The 23574-nt window shown below is 35.6% G+C and overlaps 1 protein-coding gene across 1 annotated transcript; it reads right to left on the bottom strand.

Moving 5' to 3' along the window:
* Positions 1-444: 444 nt before the first annotated feature.
* Positions 445-22944, bottom strand: RhoBTB (Rho-related BTB domain containing). The gene is made up of 19 exons (XM_073079352.1): positions 22528-22944; positions 19137-19319; positions 17979-18082; positions 16008-16091; positions 15281-15394; positions 11095-11302; positions 10304-10396; positions 9069-9224; positions 8644-8729; positions 7918-8044; positions 7170-7307; positions 4732-4845; positions 4193-4363; positions 3614-3801; positions 3471-3531; positions 3012-3145; positions 2197-2318; positions 1791-1896; positions 445-1109 (listed from the first exon to the last, which is right to left on the bottom strand). The coding sequence occupies exons 2-18, from the start codon at positions 19314-19316 to the stop codon at positions 1808-1810; spliced, it is 2169 nt and encodes a 722-aa protein (XP_072935453.1). The 5' UTR covers positions 19317-19319; positions 22528-22944; the 3' UTR covers positions 445-1109; positions 1791-1807.
* Between the last annotated feature and the right edge of the window lie 630 nt (positions 22945-23574).

Below are 23574 nucleotides of genomic sequence, written 5' to 3' on the forward strand. Positions count from 1 at the left end.
ACATTTATACACAACATTGCATGTTTATATGAGAATGTCTTTACATTCTGGAAGTTTCCAAGGGAAGCGTCTTATATAAGCCAGATGGTACTTATAATCTTCTGTATAGTTCTTCGATGCAACGCTTGTATTAAGATTTACTTGCAAAAAAAATGAACTTAGCCCCAAGTAAAGCAATTCATCTGTTTACCTTTTAACCCCCTGTGACGTCACTTTTAAGGCTCAGTTTATATCTGACAGACATGGAACGTAGCATACAAAATCATATTTTTGTATACAATACTATGTCTTTGGCAGTATGAACATAAACAATTAACTTCTACCGCGACTATACACATTGTATTAGAAAATATTTTACCTGCCACGGCACGCATCTGATACGTTCTATGTCTACAGATATAAATGAATCCTTATATTCCTTGTATTTCCTACACAACATTTTCACCCTCTAACCATAGCTTTTTACATCGCAATAAATCTATGCAAAACTTATCCCAAATTACCAATTCCATCAAAGCTTACAAATTCCTTGCATTCATTAATAAAAATCTAACTATTAATTTTGAGAAAATATGCATATATCAATTACTTCGAATAACCGTGTAAAAATGAAATAATATTTATAATTTTAAACCATAAAATATTAAATTAATACATAATATTGGTAATTAATACAACTAGTAATTCTAAATAATAATCAATATTTCCACAATATATCCAAGCTTTGTGCAAGCTACTCACAGAAAAATAATTACAACTATTTCATTATTAATCAATAAAACTAGCACTATATGTATAATATGCACATAAACCAAAACCAATGCTTATTTGAGTTTATTAATACGAAAAAATCCTAGAATTACAATTACACGCTAAATACCGAAGTGTTATTAATAATTGTAATTACGAATAATAATATAATTAATAATGTAGCAGTCAAAGTGTAACGTCCGTTATTGGGTGCAGTGTACTGTAATTATAATTAATAGTAATTGTATTTAGCCGTAATACAGTTGGTTTAGGTGTAAATGTGGAATAATATCAGTATCGTGAGGATTGTGCTCATGAAGCACATGGATACTGGCAGGAGCACCGCGAAACGCAGCGTTCTGGAGAATAAAAATAAATAATTCCTATAATATCGTTCAAAAATTTCTTTTATTTATTATTAATATTTATATATTCGCACTAAGAATATTAACACAAAATACAACAGCGCGTGAAGGATTGACACAACGTAATAATTTAAAATATATATCAAACTTATTTTTGGTTCTTCGAGCCGACTATGAATCATAATTTCAATGTCATTTTTATCTCTAAATTAGAGAAAAATAATTTCATGTATACTTATTATCCTTTGCAACTTTCATCTAGTTACCAACGACCAATTATTGTCTCGCTGTTGGCTAAAGATCTCCTCACAGAATTGGAACATTATTATTATACTTACCCCCCGCTCTCGCGCCGCGCCTTGGCCGCAGCGGCGAGCGGGACGGTGTTAAAACCCTTTGTGGTTAGACTCCGGCGTCACCACCACACCTATTTCTGCCTCATAACAACATCGTTAAACGCTGCTGTGTTCTGGTTTGAAGGGTGGTGAGAGAGACATACTTTACCGAGGCGTTCCAGCTTAGTCCTCAGGGGTAGCGGCGCATCTGTGGCCGATCTCAGGTAGGAATATCTAATTCTATCTGGGGTTAATTACAGATGTCCATGGGCTGCAGTGGCCACTCACCATCAAGTGGACTGCATGCTCGTCTGCTACTCCTATATTATAAAAAACATACCTCCAGTACGGTATGTGTCAGAGCGGCGGCGGCGGCGGCGGCTGCGGCTCGCTGCGGCACAGCGCCGTGCTCGCGTCCGCCGGCCCGCTCTCGCGACGGACCTTGCCTGTAAGAGTGAAAGAGGTAGAAGAAGAAAGCTGTCGAACCGGCAATCGGATCGTTATTCTGCTGTATAACATGAAGTGCTGTACAACTTAATACAAAGTACACAAATATGAAATGTATAAAAAGTAAATAAACTGGTGACACGCACACGTGCAACACAACATTTTGAACTGAGTCTAATTCGTATTTTTTCTCGAAAACTAGTAAGAAAATTTAATCTATAATAAATCCCTTGTTCCACCTCAATCCAGCAGATTCGATTAGGAAACACACAATGTCTTATATATCTGATTGAACTTACTCGTAAAGCACAAACACCCAGTCTGCTGGTTGGCTTGTAAAGACGTGGTCGGTCGGATATCCTTCTGCTCCTTATTCTGCTCCATCAGGCACTTCTGGTAGTAGTCATATTCTTTGACATACCTAAAACATCAGAAACAATGTACGTATAGAGGGTACGGGAAAGTGAGCACGCTTGTTTTTTGTGTGAAAGTGTGCTTTCTGTCTTTCTGTGAGTATGCTTGGCTGTGTGTTTGTTGGTGAATATGCCTGATTGTGTATGTTTGTGTGTCCATATGTATCGATGTTCACTTTTTGTGAGTGTAGCTTTTTCTATATATTCGTATGTATCTATGTCTGCTGTTTGCGAGTGTGCCTGCCTGTCTGTGTGTCCGTACGTGAGTCTGTGTCTCTATCTAGCCGTGTGTTTGTACAATATACATATACATATATGGTGTCTGTGAGTGTGCCCCTTGTCTGGCTGCGTGTTTGCCATATCTGCTGTCTGTGTGTCCACATATACTCATGTCCGGCTGTGTGCGTGCCTGTCAATCTGTCTGTGTGTCTGTGCTCACCAGACGGACGGCGTCCATATCTGCTGTCTGTGTGTCCACATGTACTCATGTCCGTCTGTGTGTGTGCTTGTCTGTCTGTCTGTCTGTCTGTGTGTCTGCGTGTCCGTGTGTACTCATGTCTCTCTGTGTGTGTGCTTGTCTGTCTGTCTGTGTGTCTGTGCTCACCAAACGGGTGACGTCCATATCTGTTATGTGTATCCGTACGTATACATGTGCGTCTGTGTGTGTACCTGTCTGTCTGTATGTCTGTGTGTGTGCTCACCAGACGGGCGGCCAGCGGTTGTCGGAGAGGTAGTCGCGCGAGGCGGCGGAGAGGTGCTTGGCGCGGCACACGCGGTCGTACGCGCCGCACAGCCGCCACGTGCACCAGTCCGCCAGGTTGTGGGCGTTGTGCAACTACGAACGGAGGAACACCATTTTATTTCATTTTAATTAAAAGAGATCGATACATTAGGTAAAATTACAAGTTGTCTAGCCACATCCAAAATTATATTGAATAGCGAAAAATAGTAAATGGAGTTACGGGTACAATTTGATAAATTTTAAAAATTTTGATTTTTTAGGTTTATTTTTCAAGACAGGAAATCAAAAATCACCCTGTATCCGTCTTACACACCTCCATGCTCAATACACGCACATACTAACAAAATTAAACATAATTTATAGACATAACGGTATATCGTTTAATCTAAAATAAATATCACTGAATTCTTAATCTTACCTTGACAGGCTCCAACAAAGAAAGCGCTATCTCAACCACCTGATCGTCTTCACCGCACATTCTGAAACAAAACGTTATTAGTCAAAAATGGAGAAAAATTAACACTAATGATAGCTTACTCTGTTGCTATTGATGATTCTAACCTGTCTTGATGCTGTAGCTGATCAATAACTCTAGCCTCGAGCAACGAGACCAAACGGTTCATGCAGAGGCGATTAGCCAGCTCCAATAATTCCAAACAACGCGCCGGTTCCACCGACGGGACCATATCAGAGTATATGTAGCAGAGCAAAATGTGGAACGCATACATCTTTACACCGGGGAACGATATCTGTAAAGATATATATAAAATTGATATAAAAATGTAAAACTGCATAGCTACTGCAAACTGCATAGTTCTAACTAGTAAACCTAGAATTATATTCTTGAAGAAGTAAAGAGAAGAGTACAAGAGAAATAAAACAATAATTATTTAGAATATCTTTTCACTTATGTGAAGAGACAAAAAATAGAAGGAATGGTTTAAAAATAGAATTCATATACTATAAGAGAGAACTAAACAAAAAGTGCAATGATAATTAGACACTTATCTATTATTATCTTCACTTATGAAGGGAAAGGAAAAAAAATAGGCTAAAGAGATGGGCATATAACCAAAATCCAACTCAATTGGAACTCATATTGTAATTTAAGTCGAAGAATAAAAGTAACATCACACTTACCACTCTCGAAGTGCTTTCTCTAAAGTGCCCTTGGAACATGGCCTTCATAGGGTCACATCTAGCCATCAGCATAGCTCTGTGCGCAAGGTGGATACCATCGTCCAAATCGAAGGTAACGTCGGCGAACAGATTACGTTCCACGTACATATCGCGAAGTCTTATTGGGAGAGGCTAGAAATTTATGGGAGTATTGAGAAAAGTTATCGCTTAGTCTGATGATCTGTGATTGTTCTGTAATATGACTATAAAAAAGTTATTACAGAAAATTCTGATCTATTTCGCCTTTTAATTTTGTTAATGTTTGTGTTACAACAAAAACATATAGAATCAAAGTTGTAGATAATTCCATTTGCGGCCATATTTTTTCTTACAATTTTTTTGTAAGATGAATAGAGCGTGAAAACGATTTTCACTCCTTTTTCAAAATAGCGGCCAAGTAACAAGTTGCGACCCCACAAATTAAATATTATATATTATATGACTTAGCTTTACATATAATATATAGTTTTATATACGTTTATGTTATAACAAATACTCACGGTGTGTAGTTTCAGCATGAACCCCTTATCAAACAGAAGAGGCTGGTCCAGTATGAACTGACTAAGTTTAGTCAACTCGTGGAACCCGAGCAACTCGGCCGCCTGGCGAATCTCCTGTTACAACATAACATTAAATATACAAGCTGTTTATATTTATAAACGTTTTAAAGTTAGGATAACGCCATATTTTATCTCTTAAGATTTTTTTTGAGTTATTTTTATCATCACAAATTTCATTCTAGCTCAATTTAAATTAGATTTCAAAAATACTATATTATCTACTCCAAGAAGTTTTTTTTTTAATCTATTAGTTTCAAGCTATCTAAATCTACAGACAAACATCATATATACCATAAAAATTAACAATTTAATATTTCTCAGAAGTTAATCTCCAAGCTACAAGTTAATCTCTCAGAATCATAGAACACAAGTAAACCTTTAAATTCGCCTAAAGTCCTTTTTTATTTTGTAAAATTTTCAACAATTTAAATGACAGTTCCACATATTATTTAACGAGAGTCACTTAAATAATAAAACGTAGGTAAAATAAAAAAGTGAATGAACTCTTTTGAGCGTAGTAATAGTATTACTATGCTCATTCTTAAGACTTTTAAGACCACGAAATCCCGAAGACTGGAATATACCAGCATTACTTCGAATATCTAATTTTACTAGTTATAACCTTAACTTCTTTTTGGTATTTTTTTATTGTTTTTAGCAGCAGTGTCGGCTGTTGCTTCGCAGATGTGATAATTAGCAAATACCTTATATATTTTACAATATGTAAAATGACTCGTATATGAAGCAGTTATTATGCGACTTTTATGAACTAAGCGAAATTGGATTAACTCTTTGGGTGGCAAGCCAAAAGTATATAAGTGGAAAATTGTAACTCTAATGGAAAAATATAAAATTTTAGAACATCTTATTTTGTGCTCGAAGCAGTCCACGTTTATTTTACAGATACAATTTTCAGAGGAATTAAAAAAAAACATTTTGTTAGAGATATAATTTTAAAACAGTATAGTAAATATTTAATAGTAATAATTCATTTATTATTAAAGTCAAGGTCATATTCATTTTATTTCAAATTCTAAAAAAAGATTAATATATGCATAAGGCAAGGAACAAAATGTGTAGCATTTTCATGAAAAGCAAGTGTTGGAAAGATGATGAAATACTTAAATAAATAGTTATTAATAATTATAATTATTATATAATAATTCTACTATGTGCAATGGGTGTTATGATGTAAAAGAATAATTACGTGATTCATATTATATTATGTATAAAATTACTACGAGTAATAATAATAAGTCCAATTTTTCGTCTACACACAACATTTAGACACATATAGTTTGAAAGATAATTAATAAATAATAATAATAATGGAAAATTAATAATTATGAATTTTATGCGTTATTTGTTAATTATTAATAATGACAATTACCAGTAGTAATCCGATAACAGCGGACTGCAGAACACATTATTATTAATTTATTATTATATTTTTATTTAATAATTATAATTAATTTAGTTATACATAAAATAGAAGGACTAATAAGAATAATATAAAGTAAAAATCGGTTAATATAGAAATAGGAATAATTAAGCGCAAATACAATTAGTTTATTGTATACGAAGCTGCAATAAAAATTAGGTATTCAACAATCAAAAGTAGATAGTATTTTATTAATTATACGTTTGAAAGTGATATAAGCTTAGGCTATATTTGTATGCACTGCAAATGTCTTTCTGTATTGTATTTCTTGTCAACTTTAATAAACATGCAATTTATTAATAATAGAACAATGTATTTATTATCAATTAATTCAACTGTAATCGTAAGCGATATTGTATTAAAATAAGTTACGTTACATCATTTTTAGTAAAAAATAAATAATTCATTACGATTAATCAGATAATGGAATTATTAATTGATAATACATTTGACTGCATTTTAATACAATACCTATAAATTACAACTCAGCCAAATTCTTTTTTTAATAATAATTGAGAACTGTAATCATTCATTAAATTATCATTAATTTATTTATGTATAAATTGATTTTAAAATAATAATTGTTAATTAATTTACCATTTCTTCAAAAATAATTAATTAGCCGTATATTTAGAGAATTTAATTTATAATAGATGCTTTTCTAACATATTGGTATTTGTTTTCGACATAAATATTATAAATTATAACTTCACCAACTTCAACCTAACTTTATCATGAACTTTTAATACAAAACTTTTTTAATGCTTAACTTTTAATAATTAATAATGAACAACTAATAATTAATAAGACATAAGCAGCACACACAGTCAGATACAAAGCCAAAGGGTACACAAGAAGCCAAACACTGCCTTCCTACGAGGCCGTAAGCCCAAAGCTCCGAGGCCCTAAGGTCCGAAGGTCCTAGGGCCAAACCCACCTGTTGTTTGAAAGCCCCGCTGTCCAACGCCCCGGTGTATATGAAGTTGATGATCTCCTGCATCACCGCTTGGGAGATAAGCTTGCTCATTGTCACTATTGTCTGGGTTTGAGAAGTCGCGTGCTGGATTTTGTCGCACTAGAATCAAATCAAATCAATTTTAATCCAGTTGTGTCATATCATATCATAAATGATGTTAAATTAAATAAAACTGACTTAAATCGGATCAGATCAAATTTAGATCATTATTTACGTTTGCAATATCGTAATTGTCGCTCTAGAATCAAATTAAGTCAAGTTGAGTCAAATCAAATCATATAAAATCAAATTAAATCAAATAAGTGCTAAGTAGGTTAATTAGAATTAAATTGAAAAGATCAAATTTTCAGATTTCAAGATTAAATTTAAAAAAATCTATGGTATATTTATGAATGATACTATTTTTTTTAATTTCTTATAACAATATATAAAACATATTTTTACAGAGAAGCATTTACACTTTTATGACATTTAATATTTGTACATAAAGATATTCACGAAAAAACTATTCGTAATTGCAGTGGCAACTAAAATATGTTTTGTGAGGGGTTCCCAAAAACCTATTTAGAATTACTATTATTTATATTATTTAAATACGTTAAACCTTTACTCTTATTTATGGCAATTTCCAATTTTGAACCTAGCAACCCCAAAAATTTAATCATAATAAAATAACTCAAAATAATCCACCCTGTATATGGATACAAACCTTAACAACTCTAATAGAGTTAATAGCCGGATGGTTGACCTCCCTGTATAAGTCCGGTGGTTTCTTGCAACTATCACTGAGCGGCAAGATCTGGCAGGAGGAGCGGCGCTTGATCTGGTCCCATACCCTGGAGATATATGATATGATATTATACGATACGATAGGATTGTATATAAGATACTTCTATATTAAAATTTAATTGATTCAATTTGTACGTCACAATATGGCAAATGTGAGATTCTGATCTTTATAAATTGTAACCAACAAAAAATTATAACCACATTGCAGCAAATAAAGTTATTTCATTTCATTTCATAAGATACAATAATATGGATACTATATGAGCATACGATACGATGCTATAAGACACGATATAATACAATACGATACGATAGTTTTTCTTATAATGTAGGAGTAGCAGACGAGCATGCAGTCCACCTGATGGTAAGTGGCTACTGCCGCCCATGGACATCTATAATCAACCCCAGATAGAATTAGATATCCCTACCTGAGGTCGGCCACAGATGCGCCGCTACCCCTGAGGACTAAGCTGGAACGCCTCGGAAAAGTATGTCTCCCACCCACACCCTTCATACCAAAACACAGCAGTTTTATGCAAAAAAGGGTGTGGCGGTGGTGCCGCCGGAGTCGTACCACAAAGAGTTCTACCACCTTGGATGTGGTGGTTGTTCTATCACTGTGATACATATGATAACATCTGCCTACCTCATTTGCTTGGCTTGGTCTTGTCTTATCAAGTACTCGGTGTCTTCGTTGAATTCGCCCGTTGTTGCTTCGCCCATGCTGCTTACCTTCAACACCAAATTAAAAAGAACTATCTTACAATTCACACTATCCACACATTTTTTTTTCACAATATGTGAGTAGCAGACGAGCATGCAGTCCACCTAATGGTAAGTGGCTACATCTGTAATCAACCTCAGATAGGATTAGACATTCCTACCTGAGGTCGGACACAGATGCGTCGCTACCCCTGAGGACTAAGCTGGAACGCCTCAGAAAAGTCTGTCTCCCTTACCACACTCTTCAAACCAGAACACAGCAGCGCTTAACACTGCTGTTATGACGCAGAAATAGGTGTAGCAGTGGTGGCTCCGGAGAGGAACCTAAGGGACCTTCAGGTAACTCACCATGCTGCTCTCACTGGAACTCCTGGCCAGTTCAGCGGAGAGGCTAACACAGTCGGTGGTCAGAAGCCGGTGGAATGCTTCACAGGCCGCCGCCATCATGAACCGATGGACAGGAAAACCCTTCGCACCACATATTATCACCATGTCCGAGAAGTACTGGAAAAGAAGCTTTTATGAAACTAAAGTAATGAGGAAGAAATATACTCCGCGCAAAACTGCTAGTCCGCTCTGAACATAGAAATGAGTCGCGTCGCCATAGCAAATTGTACGACAACACAGCTCGCAACAACTTCAGAGCGAACTAGCAGTTTGGCGCGGACCATAATAAAATAAAACTATTCATTGGTCCAATTTACAACTTTTATTATTCCCGCGCAATATACAACTGAAACGTCAAGAGCGTTATTTTTCTTCATTTTTAAACTATCTCATACAATTGTACCAGCCAGTGACTATATAAATGGACACTTATAATTATAAAAATAACACACTATGAAAATAACACATATTAATTAATGAAAATAATACTATAATTAAATAATTTGAATATATTTCTAACAATAGGAATAGCAGATGACCATGCTGTAATCAACTCCAGATAGGATTAGATATTCCTGACCTAAGTTCGACCACAGATGAGCCGCTTCACCCGAGAACTAAGCTGGAACCAGAAACATTACTCAGAAAAGTATGTCTCCCTAACCACACCCTTCAAACCAGAACACAGCAGCGCTTAACACTGCTGTTATCAGGCAGAAATAGGTGTGGCAGTGGTACCGCCGGAGTCGAACCACACAGGCTTCTACCACCTTCACACTGAACTAGTAAAGGAGCATATCAACTGGATTTAGTCACCCAGATGGCTCAAGCAATTAATTTATTTACGCCTTTTATTATTTACCATAGACGTAATGGGGAGGCGAGTTAAGTCAAACAGGAAGTCTATGGCTTGACTTATCCCTCATAAATTCCCTAGAAAACCCAACTGGTCACCTCTTAACCCGGTCTACTTAGGTAGGTGATTTACTTTTGGGCACTTGCGCCCGTTATTAATAACCAATCCATCCAAAGTTTTGCCTACAAAAGATCTACATTTAAACATTAATTCTTCTATCAAATTTCAATCTTCGGTACGCATTTGGATAGAGTCTTCATAACTGACGGAAAATGTGGTGACTGAGGCAATCTAAAAATTCTTATTACGTGTACAGCTAATTACAAAATCAATAACTCACCTGCTGACGTAACAATGTCGTCATATTCTCCAAGTAGACACTATCCACCACAACCACCTCCGGCTCCATGGGTCTCGGTGGTCGGAACGGTGCCTTGGAACATTTCAAAATTATTGCCCCTACACACATTTAGCTGACATGACAAAACCGTGTATCATCATCATCCGATACATAATCATAATCATATTTATCATATCTATTGTTCCCATGGTAATCATCGTTATAATCAACCTACATTTTGCCTATTAGAAGCTTAAACTGCTAAAATAAGTCATATTTTTGTGTCACATATTGCCCATCACGCAATATATTAGAACTAATTAATTCAGATTTATCAATGTACCTACTTTATAATATTTTATAATTATTTCAGTATTGTAATTATTTCAATGTTAATGGAGTTGTTATTGGATCTTTAATATATAAAATAGTCTTTCAGGAATGATGAGTTTACCCGGTGATGCCGCCGGAGTCAAACCACAGAGGGGTCTACTACCTTCAAATAATAATTGAAGACACATTTTGTTTACATTTATTATCTTATATATAAAATTATCGTGTCACAATGTTAGTTACCGTACTCCTCCGAAACGACTTTACCAATTTTCACCAAATTTTATATGCATATTCAGTAGGTCTGAGAATCGGCTACTATCTATTTTTTATATCCCTAAGTGATAAGGGTTGTCCCTTAACATTTTTTTATTTATAAGGCAACAACGTTTGCCGGGTCAGCTAGTTATTATTTATTATAAGGTTATTTGTTACCATGAGATACAACTGGCACTCACCTGCAACAACGGCCTCTGAACCCTCTTCAGATTCGTCATCCAGAACCTCTGTTGGCGTCTCGCGATCAACGCCGCACGTATAGCGTTCTCGAACACCTCGTTCACACCGTAGTACGTGAACACTGACGTTTCGTAGTAGTATATGCCGAACTCGTGGGCCAACGCACGACCCTGGTCGGGCATTACTAGGTCGCTTTTTCTTGGTGCTCTGCGAAAAAAGGTGGGAAGTGTTCACTATATAGAGCATCCTATGGGTGCTATGAAAATAGTAGGTACATATAAAAAGAAAACCTTAAACCTTAGAAGCCTTAGAACCTTAATGGTCCGGGTCCGTTCCCCCTTTCCCCTTAGCATAGTTGAGAAAAAAATCTTGAAACAATAGAACCTATTTTGTTTTTAACCGACAAAGACAATTAACTTTCAAAGTAGGTAATCGATTGCCCATGTTATCCATGGGAGATATACAAAAATGTTGCAGACACAGCCGAGCTTCGGTCACAGTAGCGTTATCTCCTGAAGAGTAAGAATGCATCACGTAAGTACATCTCTTAGTAAGTTTAGTGTATCCTACATTATTCATTCATTCGCAATTTGTACGGTGCGGTGAGTAAACGAAAAATAAATAAGGTGGTATAAATGAAATGAAACCACGAAAGATTCTACCATCCTCCAACAGTCTGCGTAAAAATTCCCAGAAATCAAGTTATGCCGTGCGTTTTAGAAATTAATCATCAATTGCTTTAACTCTTAAGAAAAACGTCGTGAAGAAACCAACATACCTTAGAGATATTAAAAAAAATCGGTTGTATGTAAAGTCGGTTTACTGACGACAGTTGAACGTGACAACGTCATAAGAAAATACTGATGGAATGGTTGAATTTTTCAAAAGAAAAATTTACTTTTATTTGTTTAATAGATATTTTGTATAGATATAGAGAAGGAAGTAAATACACGGAGGCCCCTTGTGCATCTTTGTCGCTCGTTCCGCGCTCTCGCTTGCACTTCAAGCCTTAAATGGAACGCCTCAGAGCGAGGTAACGCCGCATGAATCATGTTTTTGGTGCGTGCAGCTGGCTCCATCGAATTATAAGACGTTGTCACGTCAAATACAGGTCTTGAAAGTATGTGAAGTTTACCAATACGCACTTGGCCAGCGCAGTAGACTATGGCCTAATCCTTATCACTGCTAGTCTGCTCTGAAGTTGTTGCGAGCATGTGTAGTCATAGAATTTGCTATGGCGAGGCGATTCATTTCTATACTCAGAGCGGACTAGCAGTTTAACGCGTTTAAGTGGTCACTGGCCATTTTCAACAGGAGTTCTACCTGAAGCCAATCACGGATGAGTTGCTACTCCTGATGATTAGTACGGCGCTCCAAAATCTTTATGTAAGTCAGCTGGCATCCAAACCCATCCATCTAAACGCAGAACGGCTTTAAACTAGAAATGGGTGTGACGGTGATACCTCGTCAGTCGAACCATATTTACTAGTTTAACTATTTTCAGGTAAACTTCGAGGTCTAACTAAGTACAAATTCTTCGTATAATCTTATCTATCTATCTTATTCGTGTCTAATTTCCCTTACTTTAGAAAATAACTTCAGTAAAATACTATAGCTTTGCACTTGTTCTTTGTAACAGAAATAGGTGTATCTGTATACTTATGAAAACAAACTTTACAAGCAGATAATGTTACGTAGACTATTACCGCACATACCAACTCAACTACCATAAGCCTATATCATTGGACATAAAATGACTTATGTAAGCTTATATCATAAACAGTCGATAGCAATAGATCTTATATAAACAGAAAATAATTATCATCATCATCAACCTTATAATAATATTGATGATATTGCTTAATATGGGGCAACAAATCCATGAAATCCAACTATGGATTATTAAACATCACCCACTTTTTGAGAACTTTTTATAAAATTCTGAAATATGTAGGTGGTTCACGATTTTTTTCTGCAGTTGAAGCATATTATAGTTAATTTTTAAAATTCACATAACATCTAAATCAGATTTCTTAGGATACGACTCAACGAGAGACCCAAATGCCACAAAGCTATCATTTATGTTTTAGCATGAAAACGACAAAAAATGACTTATATAAGCAAGCGTTATCAACCGCTTATATCATAAGCCGTCGATAGCACTTATTCTTACGTAAACGTCAGGCGTATCACATGAATCAAATGGGGACATCTTTTAGAAAATTGCTTCACAAAAAACGCCTCTGACTCTATGTAAAACGACACAAAGTTCCTAGAATTTATTAAGTAGATGATTTATGATTTTGTGATAGGAATTTAAGCGGTATGCATAAAGCAATTAAGGCGAAAATAGCGTGTTTCTGTTTGTCATTTTCAGTTCGTTGCGTTCTTAATAGGCGTGAGTGGTGTTTAGTCTGTGCTTATGTCATCTTAAAGGGTGTGTTCACATGGCGTGTGAGGGCTGTGTTATACTGCTCGTTTTTTTCTATATTGCGAGGTGAATGAACTCAAATCCGTAACTTTTGCGTAAAACATAATTATCCGCTGGGACAAAGATATCAAATTATCTATTATATTACCTATTTATAACAATGTAATGTTTGTGTACATCGTACTGTATATCGAATAATATCAAATTCTATCATAATTAAAATTTTTTTCTGTGTATTTGAAATCGCATTATAACAAAACTACTAAATTTAATGGATTGACAATATATTCATACTCCATATCTTGACTTAACATGTAGTCTTTATTAAAATACTATTTTATGTTTTTGTACTATTTTATGATGATTCATAATCGGTTCATAAACAATCAAACATAAAATCATAATAAAAAATAAACATTTTTTTTCATTTAAATCGGTATTTATTGCAATTTAAAGAAAAAAGAAATGATAGCTCTCCTGGATAAAATGGAAAGTGTTAGTAAGGAGTTTGGGTTATCAATAAATATGGCTAAAACAAAAATAATGGTAGTTGATCGCACACATAAATTGGAACTCACAGGAGCTATAAAAATTGATCAAGTTGACAACTTTGTCTACCTGGGGTCCAATATAACAAATGACGGTCCTTGTGAACTCGACGTTCGACGTCGAATTGGCATAGCAAAAATGCTATGACAAAAGTTAACAAAATATGGATCGACAGGAACATCAGTGTGAAAACTAAACGCAAAGTGTTGACAACATTGGTTTTCTAAATCTTCCTTTATGGTTCGGAAACGTGGACACTTAAAAAAGCCGAACGCATGCGGATTGATGCCTTCGAGATGTGGTGCTGGAGGAAAATGCTGCGAATATCCTGGACAGCTCACAGAACCAACGCTTCTATCCTACAAGAACTTGGAATCACATGTCGACTGTCAACCATCTGCCTCCGCAGAATTTTTGAATTTTCGGCCACATTGCTAGGAGAAGATCATTAAGAGAAAGATGACTAAGAGAGACCACGACCCTCAGCACTGAGGAGAACGATGCAAGGAGGAGGAGGATTGCAATTTAAAGAAAAAAATATGTTTTATAACGTTGCATGAAAACTTCATGTGAAGTAAAGAATTTCAGTTTACCGATATTCTCTGTAAGCTTGATAGATGGCGTTGTATAATTAACGTGAACAACAACGCAACGCAGGCTCGTCGTTGTAATATTTACGTTATACGAATATGAATGGGAATGTGAACATAAATATAAACATGGATGTGAATAAGAATGTGAGTATGAATATATTTTAATATTAAGCCTTTAATAAGACTGCTTGGGAAATAAATGGTGAAATATCTTTTCTTAATGCTCATATATTTTATAAGGAACTACTACGACATGTATATTTAAGTAATATTGATTTACAGTAAGCATAACTTTTTAAGTGTGACGTTTTTATTTCGAAGAAACGTCAACCCATTATCATTCCACTGTTGGACACTGCGCTGGTCTATCGCAATGCAAATTGGTATACTTCACACTTCTCTGAGAACTTTTATTAAAGAATTCAGATGTGTTCGTTTCCTCACGATATTTTCATCACAATAATTTCCAATACGAACCTTCAAACAATTGGTATTTAAACCTTGAATCCCAAGATTGAGAGAATTACAAATCACTGCCTATTTCTTTTTTAATACTCAGAAAACATAAACAAAATATAATTAAGGGTTGTATTTAGTGAATATTTAGCTCACCTGATGAAAGGGCTGCGATCTTTGCAGTAGTTCAAGTAGGTTTCATCCCTGTACATGTAGCGAAGGTCGTTCTTACACCCCACGAGCAGAACTGGAGTATTTGGACAAAATCGCCTGGGGGAATAAAGGTTTCAGTTATTTTCTAGACGATTTTATAGTTTTTGTTTAACACCAACACCACTATTTGTGAATTTTATATAAAAAGAAAGAAAGAAAGTCTGTCTCCGTTACAACACCCTTCAAACCGGAACACAGCAGCGCCTAACACTGCTGTTATTAGGTAGGTATAGGTGTGGCGGTGGTGCCGCCGGAGTCGAACCACAAAGGGTTCTACCACCTTCAAAATATTATAGTGTGTTGAGATAATGTGTTCTAGTTTAAAATATGTAAAGCATATATAGATATAGATTCGAAGTCCTTAGTAAGAAAGTTATACTTGCATTTTGATTTTGCAAGATACCTTGCGACTTCTAAAGATTAGGTAACAAGAAGTCGTTTAAATATCGGTTCTTTTTTACATTCTTCCAACGAGAATACAGCAGCGCTTACCACAACGCACGCAGAGCCATTGCAATAGAATCACGAAGGGCTCTACGTGATCCTAATTTCACCATAATATAAGGTCGATTGACTGGTACAAAATTTTACTGCATCCACTGTTAACATTTCAAAAATAAAATATTCAATTTAAAATTTAAATAAAGTAATAAAATCAAAGAACACGAACCTTATTTCCGGATACCACATAGCACCGCAATTTCTCAACGATATAGGATTGGTTATAGAGAAGCATAGCAACACCACGTCCGACCTGAAAAGAATATCTTGTTTACTCCCGTTATTAATAATTAATATATCTAGCTGTTACCTATCGAATATCGAAATTTGACTAGAATGAAGAAATTGTCACGTTTCGATCTTGGTTGGCAAAACATTACATAGATTGATTATTAACAACGGGCGTTAGACACAGATGTTCAGCTTAGCTATCATTCTATCAAAGGTAGGAAGCAGCCAGTCGGCGTATAGATGAGGTACCACGGGGTTTGTCTGTATCAGGCTACATAACCCAACAATAAGTTCACCAATCGTGTTTGCTTTGGCCTTTTTTTTTCGTGGGGAAACCCATCATGGGTTCCTCTCAGCCGCGGGGGCAGCGAAGAGGATATGCCGGACTCCTACCGGCTAAAACTCCACGGTGTTCCTCTCTACGCCCATTGACGGGACTGCGGGTACGCTAAAAGCATTCATCTGCGGTCCCGACGGCGCCTGCCCACAAGCGGGCCCATCTCTGGCTTAAAACCCTGCAATTTCGTTGCTTGGGAAGTTTTTGTTCAAGTGAGAAGTACGCTACGCTGGATACACTACGGTGCTTGTTGTTGTTGGTGTTTTTTTTTCAACCAAAATTAACTATTGCTATCCAATGATAACAAACGAGACCGATAGCTTAAAGTATCCTCCGAAATACAGAAGCAGGCTTTAAATCCGTCACCCCAGTCACACCCGATATTGCTTACATTTGTAGATCGGATATCAATATAAGTCGCGAGGATCTTCGCGGTGCATTCAGGCGCCATTTTAAATTTCCGCTTATACGTTTATAAGCGAAATCGACCCTTTGCTCATAGCAAGCGCAAGTCAATCTCAACTGTCAGATTATTACGATCACCACATATTGGCTTACGTATCCGATTATACAAGAAGTAGTTGACACACGTGCATACATATGTACTAGTATTATGTATATCCTATTACCGACCACTGTATAAGTTTATACTTAACTTTTAGCACTAACATGCTTATCAATATCTGTATTTATACCCATACTAGCTGACCCGGCAAACTTTGTACCGCCTCAAAATCTATTTATCAAATATATTTCATATAAAATATAGCCTATGTTACTAGTGGATAATGTAGCTTTCGAATGGTGAAAGAATTTTTAGAATCGGTCCAGTAGTTTTTGAGCCTATTCATTACAATCAAACAAACAAACAAAGTTTTCCTCTTTATAATATTAGTGTAGATAATATACACGAAAAGTATAACGAAATATATTGGAAATAAATAACGTTCATTAATTCCCCCAACCGTCACCAATTCACCATACTGTTTTAACACACAAAGTTCCGGGCTCGGTCCCCAGCCAAAAAGATATATAAAGAAAAAAACCTGAAAATTCAGGCTTCAAGCTTCATATACAACGAAGTTACAGGGGGTCAAAAATGGGCCGAATTGCTTCGAGAAAAGAATGGTATGGCCGTGCCGTTTTTGTTTGGCTCGACTTGGCGGAGGCACTGTCGTGCCTCCAGATTCAATATCTACGTCAGGATTTGAGTATATTCATAAGCATTATGTATATTCATAATCATTTTGTGGGTAGTATATTATGAATAAAGAAATCATCCTAAATCAACTAAAGTCCCATATCAATAATCAATCTTAATTCTATTCACCCACTTTTATTTATTTAACTTTTGATAATTTGAACTAAACCGCAAATATGATTGAAATGCTATCCGAAGTCTGTCAGAAACGCTTAAAATTTTTGAGGACTAAGTTTGAGTGCGTGTTAGTTAGGATTCAAGCCTACCTGAAGACAGTCTCAAAGGCTTCCTACCACCGAGGTATAACTTGAACCGTTTAAAGTGTCACTTGATATCACATTTTGATAGTGAAGAAAACAATGAATACTTGCCTCCCGTATGCAAATCTCCTGTCCTTCTCGTGATCACCAAACGTGTCCCACAGTCGAAGGGACACGTTAACACCGTCCACTACCTCCCATGATCTTTCTAGAACCTGTGAACATATTACTTGCATTATGATTCTATATGTATAATAGACTCTTTCTACATTCACACAAAGACACAATAAGGGTTCCGTTTTATGATTTTTCGTACGGAACACTAAAAACACACTCCCTTGAATATTCCTTATTTTACTTTAGCACATTAGTTTCTTCACGGCGTTTTCCTTCACTATTACAGTACGTATAAATAACTTTTGAATCAATAGAGAACTTTTAAAAATCATAAGGGATTCGAACCTTGGACGTCCCGCCTGGGAGCTCGAATTTCTAATCACTATATTATCGCTGCTTTTATTTAAGATTCACATCGAATATGTATTGCTATTTCCTTACAACTCTTTTTGATCGCCAAAAATCAACCACCATTTCGAAAGGTATTTCGCTACGTAGAAGCAGCGCAAGTGACGCTACAATTAATGTAAGCATCATTTTAGTATTTTACAAAATCTGATTATCAATTCCTAATAAGTCGTGACACTGTTCCTCTCCATATCCAAGCTATTACCAGGGGCGGTTCCGGTTTTGGTTCCGTCCAGTCCGACTCGCACTTGGTCAGATTTTTCCGTGAAGAATTGCCGGACTTTACAATAAATACTAAAATTAGAAAGTGGTCTAATTTAACCAAATTTAACCTGTGACCAAAATCTTATGCTACGATTCATCATCAACAACCCATTACTGCTGGGCACGGGTCTCTTCTCATAATGAGAAGGATTAGGCCATAGTCCACCGCGCTGGCCAAGTGCGTATTGGTAGACTTCACATACCTTTGAGATTTTTCTTTTTTTATAAATCTCTCAGGTATGCAGGTTTCCTCACGATGTTTTCCTTCACCGTTTAGCAAGTGATAATTAATTTCTAATACGCACATAACTTTAAAAATCAGAGGTGCGTGCCTGGGATTTGAACCGGACCCTTCGATCGAGAGGCCGAGTTTCTTAACCACTAGGCTATCACTGCTTTGCTACGATTACACCTGTTTATTACATGTTTATTACTACAATTTATCTTAATATCTAATCAATCCACGTTAGAACCACTTACGTCCTTATAAATCCGGTATTGATCTATCGCCCACACGGTGGGCACGTGCGTGGTCATCAGCTGCGAGAGCGACACGTGCTTGTTGCACGCGCGAGCGCATATCAACCGTGTCTTCCCGACCGCTGTGTCCCCCACCACCACGCACTTCACCAACTCCTGGTGTGGTTGCTCGTTGTCCATTGTCTAGACACGAAATTGAAGGTATTGAAGGTGGTACAACCCTTTGTGGTTCGACTCCGGCGGCACCATCACCACACCTATTTCTACCTAATAACAGTAGTGTTAGGTGCTGCTGTGTTCCGGTTTGAAGGGTGTGGTAAGGGAGACAGTTAGCCTTAGTTAGAGTTAGTCCTCAGGGGAGCGGCGCATCTGTGGCCGACCTCAGGTAGAAATATCTAATCCTATCTAGGGTTGATTACAGATGTCCATGGGCGGCAGTAGCCACTTACCATCAGGTGGACTGCATGCTCGTCTGCTACTCCTATATCTAATCCAATCTGGGGTTGATTATAGACGTCCATGGGTGGCCACTTGCCGTCAGATGGACTGCATGCTTGTAGATTTAGGCAAAAGCGTGAAACTGCGTTAGGAAGGTGATAGAACCAATATTATAATATTTTTTTTTATAATATAGGAGTAGCAGACAAGGTCATACTGGGGCACTACCACCATACCACATATTTCTATTGTGAAGCAGTTCTTATTTTGGGTGGAAAAGTATGGCTACCACTCACATATGAGTAGACCATTATTCCTTTGAAATTGCAACGAATCTGTAAACTGTTTCAAGTACATATTCTATTCTATACATGTCTATACTTCTGAATGATGAATAGATGGATGATGGATGGATGACTACAGATTCATAGAAAGTATCTCCACTGGAAATGTATGACACGATATTTTAAGTATTATAAGTATAACCTTCAGGTTGTTATATTCCCCATCATTCCAATAAATTATAGGAAATATTGAATGATTATATAAAATCATAATTTTAAGTCCTTTTAAAATATTTCATCAACTCAAAGTACCTGATCAGTCAGTTTTAAGTAAATGCTAAGAAATTTTAAAACACATAAATATAATGGACTAATTTGCATATTATGCTATTCATTAAAATATTATTTTAGAATTTAACCAGTAGGTACCTATAACCTATCTATCCTATCATATATACAATTGTCCTATACCTATACAATATATCCTTACAGTTTCATAATATATATCTATCCATAGCTCATAAATGAATGTGAATTTAGTTTCATGGCATGTTGATTGAAGTAGGTTAAATAGCGATAAGGTCATGACTCGTCAGATCAGCATTCAACCAGCCTTAAGTAGTTTGACACCCATTATAGGTATGCTTCAGATGATTCTTGAATGACAACTTCCTGTGTACAACAATGCTTACAAATGTCTATGTTTTCTTACTAAATACAAGTAGGAAACGAGATACAATCCACATTTTTTGTATACAATATGGAAGTAGCAGATGAGCATGCAGTCCACCTGATGTTAAGTAGCTTCTGCCGCCCATGGACATCTACAATCAATCTCAGATGGCTATCTCAAATGGCAATCTAAGATCAGATTGCCATTTGAGGTCAGTCACAGATGCGAGGTTATCCCTGAGGTCTAAGCTGGAACGCCTCCGAAAAGTTTGTCGCCCATACCATCCCCATTCAAACCAGAACAGCAGCGCATAATGCTGTGTTTGGTATAACGGTAATACTGTATTAGTGAAACCTTCTGTGTACTACCATGTTTAACCTGATTGTATGTAGCCACTACCATATAACTTCCTTCAAACTAGAACACAATTCTTTTAAGCAGAAGTTGTTATGGTGGAAAACAACTTAATTCCAAACAATTTATGGTAGCCTGATGACTATGACATGATTCATAACATTATGATGTTCCTATGAACATTTGTATGTAGATATGTAGATATTTTATTTCAAGCTTTATCCAGATCGGTATAAAAAAATTGAGCTGTTGCCATTCTTGAGGACTAAGGAGGATGTCTCACGTGTAAGTTAGTCGGCATCCAAACTATTCCACCAAAACACAAGAAATGCTTTATGCTAGATATAAAGGTAGCTGTGCTACCTCTCTGATTGAACCATGTTTCTACCATCTTTCAAATAAATATTTGTTATGATATTAAGTTCAACCACTTGTAATTAAACCCCAAGGGTTTAATTACAAGTAAATAATTATTATAAGGGTGATCACCCTTAACAGAGATGAGTATCATTTGTAAGGAATTTCTAATGTCATACCATGGTGTCATATAAAACTAAAAATCAAATTGTTAAATAACTTGTAAGTTCCACTAAAAATAGATACAAAATAAATAATAATAAATTAGGCTTTCCAGAACAATGAAAACACTGATTTAATTATCTAATATATAAAATTCTCGTGTCATAGTTTTCATTGCCATACTCCTCCGAAACGGCTTGACTGATTTTGATGAAATTTTTTGTGCTTATCCGGTATCTATGAGAATCGGCCAACATCTATTTTTCATCCCCCTAAGTGATAAGGGTTGTTCACCCTTAACATTTTTATTTATATGGCAACACAACGTTTGCCGGGTCAGCTAGTAGTAAATAAAATCCTGGTCTAAAATACTTAATAATTCATGAATACACATAAAATTTATAAAATTAATTATTTATTAAACGTTTTTGACGCTTTTTCGCCGTCGGCATTTTAGTTGATGACGGTCTTTAAATAAAAGTAAATCGAAGAACTTTAATTCCATCTGTAAGGAATTATATTCACTTCCTACGCTTACAAACTTCGAATTAATGTAAATTATAGTTCCCAAGAATTTCTGGTGATTGTGCAATCAAAGTAAATAAACCTTACTTGTGACTCTATAAGATTTAAAGATATCTAAATAAAGTTACAGACGAACTTCCTAAAATTGTATTTGATATATTGATTATTCCATCCATTCAATAATTCCATTAGTACTGCCTAAATAAAAATAAACTGTGCTTTTATTATCGTAAAGAATTTTATAAGTCACAACAAATCAATTCTGAAATGTGTCAAAATCACCCGGTCGATTTGACAATTAAAAAATTAAGAGCTCATTCAGACGTTTTTTTAACATGCGTTCAATAAAATTAAATCTATATGTATTAAACTTTATCAATTTATCTATTTCGTCGAGTTATAACAGCAAGTACATGTGAGCACAAAAGAAAATATTCGCGCACCTTTTTTGCAAATCACTGTATAACGATGGATAAATATTCCACTTCTACTCCTAAAGTATACAAGTAAAAAGTGAACCAGTACAAAACTGAGAAGATTATGATACAATTAACACGAAAATAAATTACACTGTTACAAAAAACGTTAAATCACTTACACTTTTCTTCAATAAATTTTCAGTTGAATCATACACTTGAAAGTCTCTTGAGAAACATAAAAATCACCTGAACATTTTCACATTATTGTCCACTAAATAGGTTCACGACACGCTATAATACATCACCGTTGTTGAAACAAAAGTATTGGTGAAAAGATGATATCGCGATACCTATCCAGAGCTATTACAGAGTGAAGTTGATTTTGTAGCAATGCAGTGTTCTGCGCATGTTTTATGAATGAACTCCTTGCGCAGATCCGCAAGCAAACGGGCCGAGCACATTTTAATTTGTTATTGACAATTCCATTTAAGTCATTGAACTTTCAAAAAGCAGCTATATATCGGCATACACATTTTCTCAAGCACATAGTCCTGTCTACTAACAATGGCTGTACAATAATAACTCAATTATTGAATACTATTATTTGCTAATCTGCCATCTCTATACATAAAACTTATTACCATACCAGACGAAAAGGGTGCGTTCACTTTTAGTTGAACCATAATCACTTTATACGAGGTCATGTAACTTGAACTGATTGCATGATCGTTGCGATATGATCCGACGAGACGTTGAATAGAATAATGATTATATGTCGCTACTATAAAAGTACCATGTTCACGTTCAATAAATATAGTGCAACGGCGCCTGGCATTAAGTTACTGCAATGTGTTGATTTTAATTTTGCTATGTAGTTCATGTCAGGAACTGATTACAATTATGTATTATGATTGAATCGTAAACTTTGTTGCAACAAACTTTAAATATATGTAATGTAGATATATTATTTATAAATTACATTATTTATTGTATTATGATAATATACTCGAACGTAGTAAAATTGTAGTATTTGCTTTATTATACTTATTTCATTTATACATATATCTGGAATTTACAGCGATTTTATATGTCTATTTAAATGTATGTTGGGACAAAAGTACACTATTGAATTCTTAATTAAGTAACTATGTACCTACCTACACTTTCTGACTTTACTAATATGTACTATGTTTCTAACAAATTTAGGACCATGAATACATAAATTT

This window comes from Epargyreus clarus, unplaced genomic scaffold (assembly GCF_041222505.1).
Source record: "Epargyreus clarus isolate Ecla_fem2 unplaced genomic scaffold, WU_Ecla_fem_2.2 ptg000002l, whole genome shotgun sequence".
In the NCBI taxonomy this organism is placed as follows: Eukaryota; Metazoa; Arthropoda; class Insecta; order Lepidoptera; family Hesperiidae; genus Epargyreus; species Epargyreus clarus.